Source organism: Alexandromys fortis, unplaced genomic scaffold (assembly GCF_014885135.2).
Source record: "Alexandromys fortis isolate MF-2015 unplaced genomic scaffold, M_Fortis_MF-2015_v1.1 scaffold_1, whole genome shotgun sequence".
NCBI lineage: Eukaryota > Metazoa > Chordata > Mammalia > Rodentia > Cricetidae > Alexandromys > Alexandromys fortis.
The window spans coordinates 2,453,642-2,471,586 of NW_026067927.1; the positions used below are offsets into that span (position 1 = coordinate 2,453,642).

At 41.1% G+C, this 17,945-nt stretch overlaps 1 protein-coding gene across 2 annotated transcripts in view; it reads right to left on the minus strand.

Annotated features, from left to right (window-relative positions):
- Window positions 1-17,945, minus strand: part of LOC126502582 (liver carboxylesterase 1-like) — a 103,454-nt gene that overhangs the window by 67,588 nt on the left and 17,921 nt on the right. Inside the window, exons 12-14 of one of the 2 annotated variants that reach the window (XM_050143725.1) lie at window positions 11,234-11,365; window positions 9,786-9,858; window positions 6,178-8,237 (exon numbers count right to left, since the gene is read on the minus strand). The exons of the other annotated variant lie outside the window; for it this stretch is intronic. Coding sequence (XP_049999682.1) covers window positions 8,129-8,237; window positions 9,786-9,858; window positions 11,234-11,365 — 314 coding nt within the window. The 3' untranslated portion in view covers window positions 6,178-8,128. Of the gene's footprint in view, window positions 1-6,177; window positions 8,238-9,785; window positions 9,859-11,233; window positions 11,366-17,945 lie in introns of those variants that run through there. 2 annotated transcript variants of the gene reach the window in all.

Sequence of the window (17,945 nt, forward strand, 5' to 3'; positions counted from 1 at the left end):
ATACTGAATTATAGATGCTTATATCTATAAATTGTGGGCTTTATACCATAATTTTAACTATGTATAAAGGGAAGAACATAAAAGTGATTATTTTCCAGCTTTAACTTGCATTTAAAACTGTTAGAAAAATAATTTTACAATTTGTAGCCTCATTTTTAAAGACAACTTTAACTAATGACTTAAAACAACATAATTTCAAGTGCTGTAAATGACATGCCCATTGCCAACACCAGGCTAAATGGAGAAAGTTTAAAGCTATCCCACTAAATCAGGAGCAAGGCAAAGTTGTCCACTCTTGTTACACACAAATACCACAGTTCACATGTAAAGGTACAAGGACAACACAGGAATTGGTTCTCTCTGTCCACCGTGTAAGCTCCAGGAATTGAATTCAGGTCATCAGGCTTGTCAGCAAGCACCTTTACCGGCTAAGCCATTTTTCCAGCCAAATATATACTATTTCATAAGCCAATTTAGAAATATAAGTTAAAAGAAAATTAGCTTTATAAGGGAGATAACCTGCTTGACTAAATAATGCTACCCCTGGAAGTCATGGTTATTAAACAAAAATCCCAGTGCCAGATGTAGGAATACCTCCTTAAGAATTGTTAGGCAGGGAGCTTCCAAATGCCCCCAAGACAGTCCAGACTCTTGCCAGTCCTCTTGGTTGCCCACCAGAACTAAATGATGAGATTCTATTACTTAAGACACCACATTCCTTAGCTGTAAGATACAGAGAAACCAAGAAACGAGGCTAGAACTGCGATGGACACAAATCACCCGAGACAGGCTAAAGTCAGCACTCCTCCAGTCCACCATCACTTAAAGCATCTGTGCGATATTTGGTGAAGATGGATGAAGGCCATGGCAGCTTGAGCGGCTCCTCTTTCTGCTTCCTTTTGTAATGTGTCTTTAACTCCACTTGAGGGCACTGTCTACTTCAACAGACACAGAATCAATCTATAGCTGCCACTTACATAACACACCTGTGGACACCTCAATCTTATCCCCACATAAACAAAATCCCTCAAAAAAAGCACCAAAGAAGCTACACAACCCTTTAATGTGGCTGTGTGCCTCTGAGGCACCAAGATAAAGTGTTTGGTCTTTTGTTGTTGTTTTGTTTTGTTTTACTAAAATGCTATTAATATGTCAGCATTTTTCAAGAAAAGAAATTACTTTTTTTTCAATCGCTAAGAATCACTAGGAATATAAATTATCATTAGTGAGCTTCAAAATATATGTCCGTTTATTATCTCATTAAAAAGCGTTCCATCCTGCCCTCTGACTCCCTTTCCTGTTTTCTACAAATCATACCCTATACTATACTGTCCCTCTTGCAATCAGCCATTTTCTGTGGTTTCCTGCAGTCTGTCCTTGACTCTTTTTGTGGCCTCCTTGCTTTCCAATTTACTATTTCTAATCAGTTCTAAGAAGTGAGGTGATGAGATATGTTTCTGTGTCTGAAAAAGCAAAGCAACAAAAACAAAAGGAACAAATTCTAGAAGGGTCTTGAAAAATAAGGTGCATAAAGCCTTATTACAAAGATATTCTTGAGACTGTTCCCAGAGGTTGAGGCAGTCAAAAAGCAGTGAGTTATTGTTTGAGGATCTCTTTAAAATGCAAAATTTTTGGCCAAAACCATTTCACAGCTATTTTATTTTTACAGTAATTTTTTTCTAAAACCAGGTATCTTTAAATAGTAAGCTGGAAACTGCCTATTCTATTGATTCTCTAACTTAACAACTAATGCTGCAACTTGAAATAAAAATATAAGTGTTAATGAAGCATTATCAAATCAAATCATTTTATTTGTTTTACGATATTATATTTTAAATGAATTTGATTACAAAATTGCCTTTTGCAACTCATTAATGGAGGTAGTCCACAGTTTAAAAAAAAGGGAAAAGATAGCTTCTTGGTTAGTAAAAAGGTTCCTGGAAACAGAAGTTTTAAAACACCATTTTTAAAGTGAACTAGCAGAGAGTGATGAAGTCTGCCAACTTGTTGCACAAGTGAACCTGAGTTTATACTCAGTAATGGGGTAGGTCACAACTAGAATAGTCAAGGCAGACATTACAAAATACTTTTTAAGGTATTATCCAAATATAAGAAACAGCTGGAGTCAGAACTAGGGCAGAGCCAATTAGGAAAGAGGACCGTGGCAGCAGAAATGGCCAGAACCACCATCTGTCTTTAAGTCACACGACCAATACCCAGACCCACAGAGGTCCTGGCTCAGCCCTACTTCCTCTGAGGACCCAGACTCATGGCTGGATCTCCGGAAATGTCTGTTTCCTGCCTATTCCCTTGGAGGTCCCAGGTTCACTCACACCCAAACTGGCTGAGGTCCTGGCTCAGGCCTAGTTCCTGGGAGGTTCTAGACTCACGTCCAGACCCGTCGAAGTCCTGGCTTAGGTCTATTCTCTTGAAGTTCCCAGATTCACATTTGGATCCTCAGCGGTCTCTGGCTCTGGATCACTTGCTCAGCGGTTACTCCCTTATACCTGTTCTAGTGGAGATTGCAGACTCTGGATCTGGCTCAGTCCTGATCTGCCAGTATCCTAGGACTGGGTCTGCTCCCAGGGCTGGATTTGCTCCTGGCTTCTGCTTCTGGTGGAGCTTGCTCTCTCTCTGTCCTAGGTGGCTGATTCTGTCCACTCAGGTTCTGGTGATCAGTGACTCTGAGTCAGGTCGCCGGCTCAATCCTGATCCACCAGTGTCCAAATTTCTCAGCCTTCCTTGTGTGAGTGAGGGGGTCTCATACCAGTTTACTGAAAAAGTAGCTACATCATGAAAATCCTCCCTGAGCATGGTGGACAACTACCCGGAGCTGCTGAGATGGAATCCCACCCTCAGCTTACAGTCCACCCTGTATTTCCTCTAGCACACTGGGAGATGACACAGCTGGAGCAGAATAACATGCAACAGGGATGGGATGGCAAAGGGAGTGAGCAGACTCTGCTGAGGATCACCTGTGCCGAAGCATCTCCAGCTGGATTCTGTGCGTCCTTTGTAGGCAATCACAGCCGCTCTGATTAAGATGTCACATTTAAGGAGATCTCTGAACACTGGCTCAGGTTCTCCTTTTAGGTGTAAGATGTTTGGATGAATGTGAGGAGAAGGGCTAAAGATTTTTAGTGAAGAGATGCACGCTCCATGCAGCCTTGACAAGAGAGTATAATAATATTCCTGAGAACCACTAATCAAGTGCTAAAACCAGTGTCCGGGTGATATCAGCCAGGTCCCATTCAGCTTCTTGTTCCTGTTTGAAGGGGCGCATGAGGATTAAGAGATGGCAGGTAGGAAAAGTAAAGACATAAAAGCAAAGACAGAGACATAGGATGGAGTTGGGAAGGCATCCAGTAAATACTGAATTCACCCACATTTATTTCACATAGTCTTTATGTATCCCAATCCAAACAGGAGGGGGATAGCAAAAGACTTCTTTATCAAGATGCAAGAGACAAACAAATCACCTCCTCAATACCCAAATCATCAAGGGACCATGCCCTAGGTAAAAGCGTCCTGTTAGTAACCACACCCTGGGTGAAACCTCCTAGCATAACCTTGAAGGTGTAGGTATAGGCCAGACCTCTCTGACCTTTGGTCAAGGTAGAATGGATCCACATCGGTGGACACTGACACTCAAGGAAGAGTTTATAGCCATCATGGGCTTTGTCTGTGGATGTCTGTCAGGTGTTCACAGTCAAGTAGACCTGTAGCAAGAGTGAATAGTGAATGTTACTGCAGTTCATGCGCAAAGCACCTCACAAAGATCTATTTTCATGAATCAAGAGAATTCTCCACCCACTGGGAAAAGCAAAAAAAGGGGGGGGATGTGGGGACATTTTTCACTATAGTTTTGTTTAAAAATTATTGAAAATGAAGAGAAGAAGAGCTTTAAAATTAACCCACTCGTGGGTGGGGAGAAACTAGGAGGACTGGCGGGAGAGGAAATCATGATTAGAATATATTGTAAGAAAAGAACCTATTTTTAATTCAAGAAAAAAGAAAGAAAGGGAAGGTGGACCTATTCTGGAAGCCAATATTCTCTGCACATTCATTTATTATATTAAAAATGTCCACAGTTCAGATTCTGATCAATCCTCCACCTTTCAAAAGAGAAATACGGGCCCTTTTACATCTAGAAAATCTACTTGTTTTCTACTTGGTGCATGGGTTTTATTGTTAGTTTGGAGCAGCCTGTCCTGGAGACAGATCTAGTTTACCTTTAGAACCTTAGTGGAAAGACTGAATGAGGGCACAGATTATTCCCTGTAAGACCTAGTCTGAAACCTTTTCCCAGTTTCTTCCTACACTGCATGTAAGTAAATAAAACATTCCAGAAAATACTCTCTTTTCTGGAGTGGTTGCCATGGAGCTTACAGCAGTCACTTCTTCCACATGCTCCCAGCCATACCTGTGGGTGGGGGAGGGGAGCCTGCATGGGACATCAACTGTGAGTGACAACCCTCTTCTCAGAATAGTCTTTGTGTGTTCACAGTAGAAAGATGCCATAACCGCTCAAAGGCATAAAAACTTCCAAGAACTGCTTAGGGAGCCTAGCAACAAACTGTAGAGTACAGGAGTCGCTGCCAGCAAGGAGGACCTTACAGGTGTGGGCTCCATACTGGTTGTGGGGCAATTCACAGGTGTATAGTCAACCTGCCAGTGGACACACCCCTAAAGGAACAGACACTCCCTACCCTAGCAATCAGAAACTTTCCAAAGGGTCTAAGCTAATGGTGGGGGCTCGTGGCTCCTCCCCTCCATGCTGGAATGTTGACTGGCTTGATTGCCTGCAGGCAGCCACAGCTGCTGTGATGTCTGGAATGCTTTGGTCCTGTCATGGCAAGAAGACATGATTTTGCTCTAATTCCCCCGGACGGTTAGGTGTTCAATCCCTCCTTCCCTCTTCCACAATGACCACTGAGTTTTAGGAGAGGATGACACAGATGCCCCATTTGTGCCTGAGTACCCCACTGATGCACGCTCTTTTTACATTGCACTTGTTGCTCGGACCTGGAATCAGTTCCCAGCAGCCACACAGGGACAAGAACCTGTAACTTCAGTACCAGAGAATCCAAGTCTTCTTTTGGCCTCCACAGGCACAGCAGACACATGATGCACAGAACAGCATTCAGACAGAAACATTAGAGACACTAAATAAAATTGAATCAAAGAAAAGATACATTTAGAAGGCGATTTGATAGTATTTCCATTTATCAGGTAATAGTAATAGGATCACTCTCAGTGCCTATGAGCTCCCCAATCAAGGGTTCTTGGACAGATATAGAGAAGCAGGTACGAGTTTCCTCCTGTGCAGCAGACAGTAAATCTGATAGAAGGCAGTTGGTAATTCCCGTAACATTTATATCACTAATGAATCTATAGGTCATTATTGTAGGTCACAGGATTCACAGCCAGGTAAGGCTGTCCATAAGTCCCACCCCAGAACCCTACCTCTCTAGTACCATCAAAGCAAGCCAGTAGAGTGGCAGCTTCTTGCTTAGTACCAACTTGATTTCTCCTGTCATGTGACCAATGGATGTGTGTGTTGTCTTTAGTAACAGGATCTTGCTGTCAATTTTTGTTGGGCTACCAGAGCAGTGGCAAGAACCTGTACAGTTTTGGGCGTTCTCCCAGACACCCTTGACTTACAAATTTGGTGGAGGAATCCCATACCTGGAATTCAATTTTTGTTTGGTAAATTATTGCTTCTGAGAGGAACGCTAGTCTCTATGTAGGGTAACACCAATTAATATATTTTTATATGAATATACATATATATCATAAAATAATTACTTTTCAAAAATCTTTGTTTTTAACCCCCACTCCCAATTCTTCCTTTACCCTCTCCTCCATCCTTCTCCTCACGTAATCCCCTCCAACTATTCCCCTTCCCTAACCCATTTTTCCTTTGTTTTACAATCTGCTCTCTGACTAAGATCTTCCTTCTCTCTCCCACAAATGGTACTTTTCTGAATTCCATAGCTAGTCAAAATTAAACACAAATCTAAAATGTTGACACTAAGATTTACAATGAATTCTAACATATGACCTTTATCTTTCTGGGTCTGGGTTACCTCACTCAGCATGATTATTTTCTGCTTCATTCAATACCTGAAAATTCCATAATTTTATTTTTATAGCTGAATAAAATTACATCATACATAGGTACCACATTTTCATTATTTATTCATCAACCGATGGAATATAATCTCTTTCCATATCCTAGCTATTGGGAATAAAGCAGCTACAAATATAAATGAGGTTATGTCTCTACAGTAGGATATAAAATGCTTGGGCTATTTACCAAGGAGTTGTACATTTCCAAAGGTCATATGATAGATAGGTTGTTAATTTGGGGGACAGTGGCATGCTGATCAAGGAAGAGAATTTGGGGGGCAGGCTGAAGGAAGACGTGTGGTCTGCAAGCAGAAGAGGGACAAGCTGGGGAAATAAGAAAACTAGCAACAACGATAGGGGTGGAGCAAGAAGTGCAGAGTGGGCAGCGGAAATAAGAAAAACTCTAATGACACGTCTAAGAAAAGGCTGTAATGAAACCTTAATAAATGATTAATAAAAACCCACAGAAGAAACTGGGGTTCAACCCGAAGACTAGAAAAACAAAGCAGCCAGCCCCTGGCCCTTACATCAACCTCAGTTCGAAAATGGTGATCCCTGCCTCCAGGAATCTGAGAACGGTACTGTGACTGAGAGCTGTCTCCTCCCGTTTTATAATCCTCTCGATAGCTGGGATTTAAGGCATGCACCACTGGGATAAAAGTCGTGCACCGCCCGGTGTTTATGGCAAACTAGTGTGGCTACTGGGATTAAAGGTGTGTGTTACTATTTTCTGGTCTGTAAGGCTGATCACTGGGGCTGGTTTGCTCTCTGATCTTCAGGCAAGATTTATTTATTAAAATACAAATGAAATGCTGCAACACTGTCTCTTGAAAATAATCTATCAAAAGACATTGAATTCTTAGTGAGAAGTTTCAAAGCTCAGAATTCTTAGTGAGAAGTTTCTTTTTAACAGCCTAGGCATTAGACATAATGCTGTTTCTTGATTTATTTTCACTGCTATGCGTAGGAAGAGGAAAAGGTTCAATCTTCCACCAAGAAGACTGAGCTCACAACCTCCTCAGCAGATAGATGTAGCTTTTACTTCCCCAGTGTCTTTCCTGTGGAAGGAAATGTCAGACATTTTAGCAAATACTTGAGAATGAGCGAACAGAGAATTGGATGCACAGTGATTAGAACAGGGAGGGATGGATCGGTTCAATGTGGGAGTAGTCCACCCTCAAATGCCTGCTCTACAAGGTAGTGTCTTCCCTCACAAGGCAGTGGGCACTAGCACATAGGTGTTCTTGACAGAAATGCTAAAGGCAACTCAGACAGTAAAGGAGGCAGACAAGAGTTTAAGGTTTCTTCCAAGCACGAGATTTTAGAACTCTAGGAAATGCACATGCAAGAATGTGAAACTGCAGATCCAAATCTTGGAGCTGAAGTGTTCATGTACATTATTCTTAAATTGTGTGTAAATTATTTTATAAGTGCTCTCTTGGGTGGGATCATTTCTCTGTTCTGTCATTCCTGCCCTCTCTGGGATGCGTGGGTCTTTGTGTGGACCCTGGACAAAGTGGCACCAGAGAAATCTCATGACTCCCACAGTGTACCTGTTTCCATAGACAGTAGGGGAGTCAATCATTTATCCACACCTTGCAGAAGTGACATCTTATGTTGTTGGATCTCTCTCCATACTTCTCTCTCTAAGGACCATAGATTCATCTTGAGCCAAAGACTCTGTTTCGATTTCCAAGGAAATGGCTTTGTAATATTAAAATTTGAGAACATAAAATCAAATGTTTCTCCTTATTATATTTGTACAGTATGCTACACAACTCTATGTCTTTTTCCATTGTGTTTATATAGCATCCCACATGTGTCTATGTCCTCAAAAATAGGATGCTTTTATTTGGAAACAACTTCTGTGGAATATCCCTTTTTCTGCTCCAGGCTCTCAGATCTGGCTTGGGCCTCCTGATCAGAGCTCAACGTGCTTCCTCTGGGTTGACCTCTCTGCTGCCTCTTTGGCCCTGAGCTCAGTCCAAAAGGCCACTTACTTGTCTTTCAGCCCATGAGCTGCCTGTGTTGGGACTCCAATCTGCAGGTACCGTTCCTTCCGGTCATATTGTGGCCAATGGGGCAGCCCTTCCCCATTGGGGTTCCTGTGAACAGAATAAAAAGAGAAAGTCACCAAATCAGCTACGCTGTCCCTATGGTTCTCAGAGATGTGCAAGAATGTGCTAGCTTATCTTTGCCAAGAAACCAGTAATCTTCCACAGATGGACAGATCTCTAGCTCCTGGGACAGTTCTCTCTCTCTCTCTCTCTCTCTCTCTCTCTCTCTCTCTCTCTCTCTCTCTCTCCCACCTCTCTCAAATCTTGTTATGATTTAAATTTTACATTTTCTGTAAATCCTCCTGTGTTACAGATTGATACTATCTGGGAGCTAGTGGAATAGAAGGTGGGGAATAGTTGGAAAAACCAGATCACGAAGTCTTTGAACAGTGCTGGGGTTCCATTCTTCACGTCACAGCTTCCTGATGGGCAAGCATTTAACTGGGGCCTTCATTATGTTGTTGCAGTAGCATGTCAGCAGGCACAGCACCAGCGTGGTAGCTGAAATGCTCCATCCTCACGCGCAGACAGAGAGACTGCATCTGACTTTTGAAACGTCAAGGATTTTGTTGGAGGAGTGACATACTTCTTCCAACAAGACCACACCTCCAAATCCTTCTAATCTAAGCACATGGTGACTGGGCATTCCACTATATGAGCTTATGGGGGTACATTTTTCTACCCATATATTAATATAGGTATTATTTTATTAATTTATACCCAGAACCCAAGAGATGACACAGAGTGTGCCGGCAGCAAGACCTTAGGAAGAGAATACATTTCCAAGCTTTTCAGAGCCCATGTCTGTCAACAGATTTCTGGATGTTTGAAACGGAGATTAAAGATTTAAATGCTTCTCTCTTAGATTCTGGACTTGCTTTGGTTGGAATTTTCCCGTTCCTCTTTTGAGAATAGGAACATTTGGCTTTTGTCCTTGCATCTTGGAAATTTGTTACTTTTTTATTTGTGTTGTTTCTCATAGCAAAGGTTTACCTGAGCCTAGGAAATCTTTGAACTTGGATATCAAAGCAATGTTAAAAGTGTTAAGTTAGGAATTTGTGGGGATGCATTTTTGTGCTGTACATGAATTTCTGGGGATTGTAGCAGGTTATAATTTAGAGCTTAATACTACCCATAAGCTCATGGATTGAAGCCTTTATCCTCACCTGATGGTGCCACTGGGGCATAACAGAAAGGTAATAAAGAAGGACTTGCTGGAGGAGGATGATCATGGGTGACTTGCCTGAGGATAGTGTTAGGATCCTGGCCTTTTGCTCCCCTTCATAAGCATCAGGAGGTAAGGTGCTTTGCCTTACATATGATCCCCACACGGTGTTCTCTTCTGACACTAGAGCTCATAGGCACAAGGATCAAAGCTTGAAACCTCTCCTTCTGAGCCCAAGTTCACATTCTCACCTCATGTTGAAGTACCACAAATCATCCAACTGCACAGCAGGTTAGCCCAGCTCTCACTGGACTGCTTTGGTCCCAGGGTTAGAAGGATGATCACTCAAACTCTAGAAAACTACTCCATCCTCTTAGGTAGGACCCAGGGCACTACACCTTCAGGTCTGGCAATATTGCCCCCAGCCTCACCCATTCCGAGCAAAGTTGGCCCAGAATTTCATCACCATCCTGCTGAGATTGATCTCCTCTTCAGAGGCGCCATCTGTGGGGAAAAAGATATAAAATTAACCTACTTTACTTAAGGTGTGGTTAATGAGCTAAAAATTAACCTACATAACCTAAGATTTGGTTGATGAGCTGCAACAACATCACAATCTGAGCCCCATTAATAAATGTAATCTTGAGTATGAACACATCGGGCTGAATGTGTCCGATCGATCCTATGATCCTAATCCCTGAAGATACATGGGGTCAGGCCTGGTTAATATTTGAATGGGAGAAATGCACTCTTGACCTATATCACATATTCACTAAGTCAAAAATCTGCCTTTTAAGAAGATCTTTGTGAGTGTGCCTTCGATTTAAAGTTAAGAGGAATGTTTCAGATACCCTATGCCTTTCTCTCTCATATTGACCTGTCTGGCATCCATCTCCATAGGGGTCCAATGGCAACCAGACTCAATTTCCCCAGTTTTACCCCCAGAGTTGCTGCCCTTAGGTCTGTTCTCAACCTCCTACATATACAGCTCTTCATAGACTCTGAAAATAATCACAACTGGGAGATGCCCAGAGACACTGGTGTGCCATGAGGGACATACCATAGGTCACATCTTATATGTAATTGTTGAGAAGTAAGGTATTGAAGACCTTTGTGAAAGGTTCACTAAATATCATATCTTTAAGCATATTTAAGTTTACATTAAATATTAGATAGCTAGATAGGTAGGAACATGATAAGCCTTATTCAAAGTTAGAAAAATTTCTAACTCTTCCCTTACTCATATTCTAGTACTTATGGGAGGCAAATCAAATACTGGCATTCTTGTCCTAAAGGACCAGTGGGTGACTATGGTGGTCTGAATAAAAGTGGTCCCCAAAGGGAATAGCACTACTGGGAAGTGTGGCCTTGTTTGAGGAGGTGTGTTGCTGTGGAGGGCTTTGAGGTCTATCTTGTTCAAGTTTCTCTCAGTGTGACTGCCAGCTGACTTCCTGTTGCCTGCAAGATGTAGCACTCTCAGCTCCAGCACCACGTCTACCTGCACACGAACCACCATGCTCTGGGTCATGATGATAATGGACTGAACCTCTGAAACAGTAAGTGAGCCACCCCAATAAATTTTTTCCTTATAAGAGTTTCTGTGGTGATGGTGTCTCTCCACAACAACTAAGACAGTGACCCTCTAATTCTCTTATTGGTGTCACAGCAGGATTCTGAGAATGACTGTGGTTGGGGACACATCAACACAATCCCATTGTGTGCATTGAAGGAGAAAGGCTGGGGACTATCCTATAGCTGAGCCCCATTACAGAGCATCAGAAACACCATTTTAAAAGGAGACACTTGCTCAAGGCCATCAAGCAAAAATCCAGACCCAGTTCTCAGATCACTAAGGCCACAACCAGCAAACAGACCTTACCTTTTAAAAAGGGGGCTCCCAATACAGAGAAGAGATCATCACCATGGTCTCCTTCCATTGTCTTGGGTCTCATTTCTGATACAAAGCTTGGCCGATATTGAAACTCATACATGTAGGTAGGGGCTCCAGCATCTGGGGAGACATGGATTCATGCACAGTTCACATTTCCAGATATACACCTGGATAGAATCAAGGTCTTAGGCCCTGTAGTTATCATCACTCTTTGGCTTCAGAGAAAATAGCTTTAGGAAGTCCCAGTGATTTGTTTGGGTTTACACAGCTGGTTGATGTAGTCCTAAAATTTGAAGAAGATGCTTACTGAATGAACAGTGAATGGATCCACACATGCAGCGATTGAATGGGATGAGTGCCAGTCATGACTCATGTGTATTGATTCCTAGAAGATCTGGAACCTCATAGTTGCATCCTGCTTAGCTCTGGGCATTCGAAGAGTTTCTCAGGCATAAAGAAATGATGACACATAAGTAAGATTCTATTCTGAGATAGAATGATTTGTCTCTTGTGTTTCATAACTCCAACTTCATTGGTAGCCCAAGGGTAAGGTCTTTTTCTTTTTAAAGTTTTTTTTCAGAATATATATTCTGATGACAGTTTCCCCTCCTCCAACCCCTTCCTGATGCTCACCACCAAACCAAATCCACAGCATCTCTTTAGAAAGCAAACATACAAGCAAACAATCAGACAAACAAACCAAAACAGATCAGGACAAAAAAACGAGCAGGAAAGAACAAGAGTCAAAGGGGAAAAAAAAAAAACACAAAAACACATACAGACAAAGAGACACTCCACACATACAGAAATTCTGTATAAACACAAAATTGGAAACAGCAAAAATATCCAGACAAAACATTATCAGGGCAAAATATCTCCCTAATACCATTGGGTTAGTTTTGTCTCTGTCATCTAGAGCTGGGCTTAGGGACTACTCTTAAGAGTTGATTCCATACCTTATGAGACTGTTGGAAAAAACTAATTTTTCCTTTGTGGATGGTTATGAATTAGAGACAGCTTCTTGGCTAGAGAAGCGTGACTGTGTCCACATCCTCTCTCAACACTGGAACCCCATCTGACTTAGACCTGTGCAGCCCCTGTGCTGCCACAGTCTCCGTGAGTTCACATGTGCATCAAGGCTGTTGTGTACAGAAGACCTTGTTTCCTTGGCATCCTCCATCCCTTCTGGCTCTTATGGTCTTTCTGCCTCCTCCTTAAGGATCAGTTTTCTCTGATCCTTGACATGAGAAATTCGATGGAGACATCCTAATTAGGGCTGCATGTTCCAAGTGCTCCCACTTGCTGCATATTGTCTGATTGTGCTCTCTGTATTTGTTCCCATGTACTGCAGGAGGGAGCATCTCTGATGATCGCTAGGGAAGATGCTTATCTCTGAGTACAGCAGAATGTCATCAAGGGTCATTTTATTGCTACATTACTTTAGCAGAACAGTAGTATTTGGTTTTCCCCTAGGCCCACAGCCTATAAGTGGGTGTAAAACCGAAGTGCCTGTGCAAGGCAGACTTGCATTTCCTCCAAACTCTTCCCCCCTCTCCACTGACTCCTCTCTTACCAAAAAGAAGACCTGTTCAAGGGTCAAGATGTCATTATTTTGCTTATAGGGTTAATGGAGGCATCAATCTTTGCTCCTCATGTACCAGCCCATAAACCTCCAGCCTGGGAGCTTCAAGACAATGGTTTAATAGCAGAATAGATGCCCACATATTAGATAAAGTAGGGAAATTCAAAATGCTAAAAAAGTGTAAATTTACCTGAAAACATTCCTACTCTATTACAAGACATATATTATATATGCATACACATATATTCTTATAATTATACATACAGATACATATATACACCTTTATAATTTGTAATTCCGTTTTATCATCCATATACTTCATACATGTATTTAAGGTAATTTTTGTATATTACATTAAATAATATATTTTTTTTTATTTTTTGAGATAGGGTTTTTCTGTAGCTTCAGAGCCTGTCCTGGAACTAGCTCTTGTAGACCAGGCTGGCCTTGAACTCACAGAGATCCCCTGGTCTCTGCCTCCTGAGTGCTGGGATTAAAGGTTGTGCCACCACCGCCTGGCTACATCTCATTACTTTGTGCCATGAGGTGTCCATTGCAAGAAGTGATGGTGACAACACAGGTCATCACAACACAGGATAGGGAATATTTTAATTAACTCACAACTCTGTCACCATAGCTTTAGGCAATCCTGTGATTCTGTAATCCCTTTAGGAAACAGTTTCCAAGTCAAGTAGAACTTCCTGGAAAGACAGTAAACCTCGCCTTTGTGAAGATATGGACCCAGATTTATCCAACCTAGTGCAAGGTTTTAACAGAAAGTTATGCTAATGACTGTATCTGAGATTACTCCTCAAGTAGACTTAAAGTAAACTGCCATCCAATGATATGATTTTTTACATAAGAGACATAAAGTGTGTATTCATTAAGGGGTAGAGTCATAAAGTAACAATGTTATCAGCAGAGACAGGAAGCATGTAGGATCATATGGCCATAAACCCTTATATGTTATCAAAGTTACACTTTTACCAGCTTACTGTATGCTATTAGAATTGCACTAGGGGTCAGCGAGATGACTCACAGCTGGATTCCTGAGTCCAATTCCTAGAACTTCTATGATAAAACAAGAGAACTGAGTCCCACTCTGACCTTCATATTGACATGGTGGTGTGGGTACATGGCAAACACACAAGTACAAATAGACATAAAATATCTGTAAAAGCAGAATGGTAGATGTAGGATTTATAGTAGATACAAAGCAGAAGTCTTCAGTAGAGCCATAGCCCCAAATTAGAAAAAAACCAAAGGCATACTCCTTCAGAACAGCAGAAAACCACAAAGAAGAACACCTAAAGAAGAAGAAAAAAATTATACAACAACCATAATGGAACCACCAAAAGAGCACTAGTGAGTCTTTAAGAACCAAAATTATCTTTAATGTGAATTCTGAAATAAAGGAGATGGATTGAATGGATGTTTGAACATGCCTTACCAGCAGCTTTACCATAAATAAAATGAAGAAGGTTGGAAGAAAAAGAATGAAAATGAATGCAATTTGAAGGAAAACTAAATAAGAGGAATTGAAGCAATGGTTGTATGAGAACACAAGGTCTGAGATAAAAGACAAATGAGCTGGACCTGGTGGCTCATACCCATACACACGGAACTCTGGGAGCTGAAACAGGAGAATTGCTGTTAATGTGAGACCTGTCAGAGATACACAGTCATTTCTAGCCCATTCTGAGCTACAGTGTGAGACCTTATCTCAGAAGAAACAGATAAAGACATCATGTTGATGACAGCGTCAAATCACCCATAGAACCTATCCATGGCAAATACAGACCCAACATCAGGGCTCCTGAATATATACAAAAAATGAATAGTGGAGGCTATGAAGGGAGAGACAGGATGCAAAGAATGCCACAGCAATAAGGGACCTGCAATACACATATTTACAATAATGGACAGATCATTCGGGAAGAAAACTCATAAGCAACATTGGACTTGCTAACATATTGGGGCAACGAGATCCAGAAGAAATATACAGACTTGTGCAGGCTAAGAGTTTGTCAACTTAACACAAACCATAGTCACTTCGGCTGGTGATCCTGAGCTGTATAAGAAAAGTAAACAGCTATTGAAAGCAAGCAGTACCCCACTATAGTCTCTGCTTCAGTTTTTGCCTCCAGGTTTCTGCTTGAGTTTTTGCCCTGATTTCTTTGAATAATGAACTAAGACTCAGGTGCTGGTGGTGCACTCCTTTAATCTCAGCACTTGTGAGGCAGAGACAGGTGGATCTCCATGAGTTTGAGGCCAGCCTGGTCTACAGAGGGAGTTCCAGGACAGGCAGCAAAGCTATGGGGACATCCTGTCTCTAAACACAACCCCCCCCCAAAAAAAAACTATGAGGTGGAAATGTAAGATGAAATCACCTCCCAAGGGCTTTTGGTCAAGGTATTAGAATCAGAATAATAGAAGAAAACTGTGACAAAAATATTCTATCCAATGCAGACAGAATGCAATTCTTCCAAAACACCCACAGAACATTCTTCAGCATAGACTGCTTGTGTCGCACAAAAAAAGAACAACAAAAGTCATTTAATTTGAGAAGACTGAAATTGTACGAAGTACCTACTCTTATACACTTAAAATAAATTAAAAAATCAACTACAAGAATAATTTTGAAAAATTCAAATTCAAGGACGAAGAAACATGCTCCTGAGCACAGGTATCCCAAAGAAGAAATTAAATGGATGATCCATTGGAACAAATGAGAATGAAGTGCCTTTCCCTCTAAGGTTCCGGGAACACAGTATACGAAGTGACAGAAAGAACTCAAGAGCCCGGATACAGGGAGAATGGCTGTGAAATCCTGTTTTCTGGGCATGACACAACCATTGTAATTGTGAACTCACAGTTACACAGCAGCTGCACTTGCCTGTCTTAGGACTCCAGAGGATACCTGATCCTGGAAGGGAAGAGTTTCATGAGGCCTTTACTCCTCCCTGGTGGACCACTGGATTCCTGACGAGAGGGAGCCATTACCATCTGGTGTGCACCCTCAGGTGAGCCCAGCTCCATTGGGTAGTTCCATACCCATGGTCACACAGGTGGCTTCCATTAAACTCAGTATCTCACAAAGCAAAACAAAACAGAAATGGATATAGCTAAGGTGGGGAGTTGCAGGAGGCAGAAGGAGAAAAAATGGTAGAGAGATCAGAATATATTATATACATGTATGAAGTAGACAATTCAATTAGGAAAACAGTGCAGCATGCCAACACTTTTGTGTTAAAGTGAGGTCAACTACAAGGGAAGCTTATAGCAATAAACACCTGCATTAAAAGAGGAAAAGTTTCAAACAACCTAAGATTAAACACCAAAGTTCTCAGAAAACTTAAAGAAGGAAAGAAATCATAAGATAAAGTCAGAAGCTTGAGAATTTAAAACATAAGAAAGGTTAACAAAACTGAGGGTTTTTTTCTCAGAAAGAAAGAAAGCAAAAACACCCTAAATTGATAAACCTTCTAGCACAAAAGAATTTTTATCAATTTAAATCAATTTAAAGACTCACAACCAGAAACAAAAGAAGAAACACTCTAACAGAGACCACAGCTATAGAGCCTGTCATAAGAAACTACTGTGAACAAGTATATAAACAAGAATAGGAGAGCCAAGAAGGAAGGAACAGAGCCAGTTAAGGGGACCCAGTATTCCCTGGACCACTGCGAAAGTGACAAATAGTTAAATCTTTAAGATCGCTGTCCCTGCTGAGGGCACATTCTGTTTAGCTCCTTTGTATGCATTCTCTCTGAGGTTAAGTTTCAAATTGCAATGATGGTGATTGGTGGGACAATTTTACCCAATCTTAGCTGTTGTAGGCTTAATGCCCTGGCTTCCCTGACCTGAAGGATTGTCAGTCAGCCAGCTGGACTCCTATGTGCCGGCAACAGACATCTGGAACACTCTACAGATGCCTTGAGAAACCTACACAATGATGGTAGTGGAAATATAAAACTAAGTTTAATCCAGGTGGTACTACCACTGAATGCTGAAAACTAGCTCATAGGTTAAAGAAAATGAACACACAAATAAAGACAATGACATCTCCTGATCATGGAGTGAAAGGATCAATATAAAAATATCTATTGTACTTATAGTGATCTATTGATTTAATTAAATATGTCCTCAAATCCCAATGCCATTTGTCCTTATAGAAGGAAAAATTGCCTAAAAAATTTGTCAGCAAGATGATTGTGAGAAGTCAGAACAAAGCTGAAGCTATGACAAGACCTGACTTTAACTCTGTTCTGTATCCACAGTTACTAAACAATGTGTAGTTTGCGTGGTAGTTGCTCTACCCGTGTGCATACATTGAACAATGGGATATAGCAAAGACCCGAACACAGGCAGGTACTGGCTGCTGTTTTACAAAGGCATCCAGAATATAAAATAAGATAAAGCCATCTCTTCACTCAATTTTGTTGAGAAAATCAGATTTCTACATTCTTAAGGCCAAAATGGAGAGAAGACAAATGTAAGTTCAGAAACCCCCAATCATAAGTAGATATCATGAAGGAAAACCAATAATTCTGACCACAGAAAACAGTTCCTTAGACAGAACACCAACACCATGATTTGTAAATCAAACAATTCTTCACAGAAAGAAACCAATAGCAGGATGCAGAGACAACGGATGGAAGAGAAAGCTCTTTGTGATTCTACTATGTGACATGTGTCTATTCAAAGACCATATGAACAAATAGCACTACAATGGAGTGCCCTTTAACATTAAGAAGGAAACTGTTACTTGTACAGTATGAGGTGAGTCAGAGAGCATCATGCCATGTTAAATAGCTGAACGTAGAAAGATAAATTACATGTATTGCTGCTCATTGGAGAATCTAGATTTACTAGTAAACATACTGAAGAAACTTGCAGTAAAGAGGTTGGAGGTCAATGAATGGGGAAGATGAAGAAAAAGAGGAATAAAAATATCAGGCAGGAGGGAAATCTTTATCTTATTAGTTTCCCAACCCACAGCATCATATATATGAAAGATAAAAATCATTAATTTAAAAATAGCTGAGAGAAAATTTCAAGTCTTCTCACTGTAGAAAATGTTAAGTATTTGAAGAAACATGTGTGTTAATCAGCTGA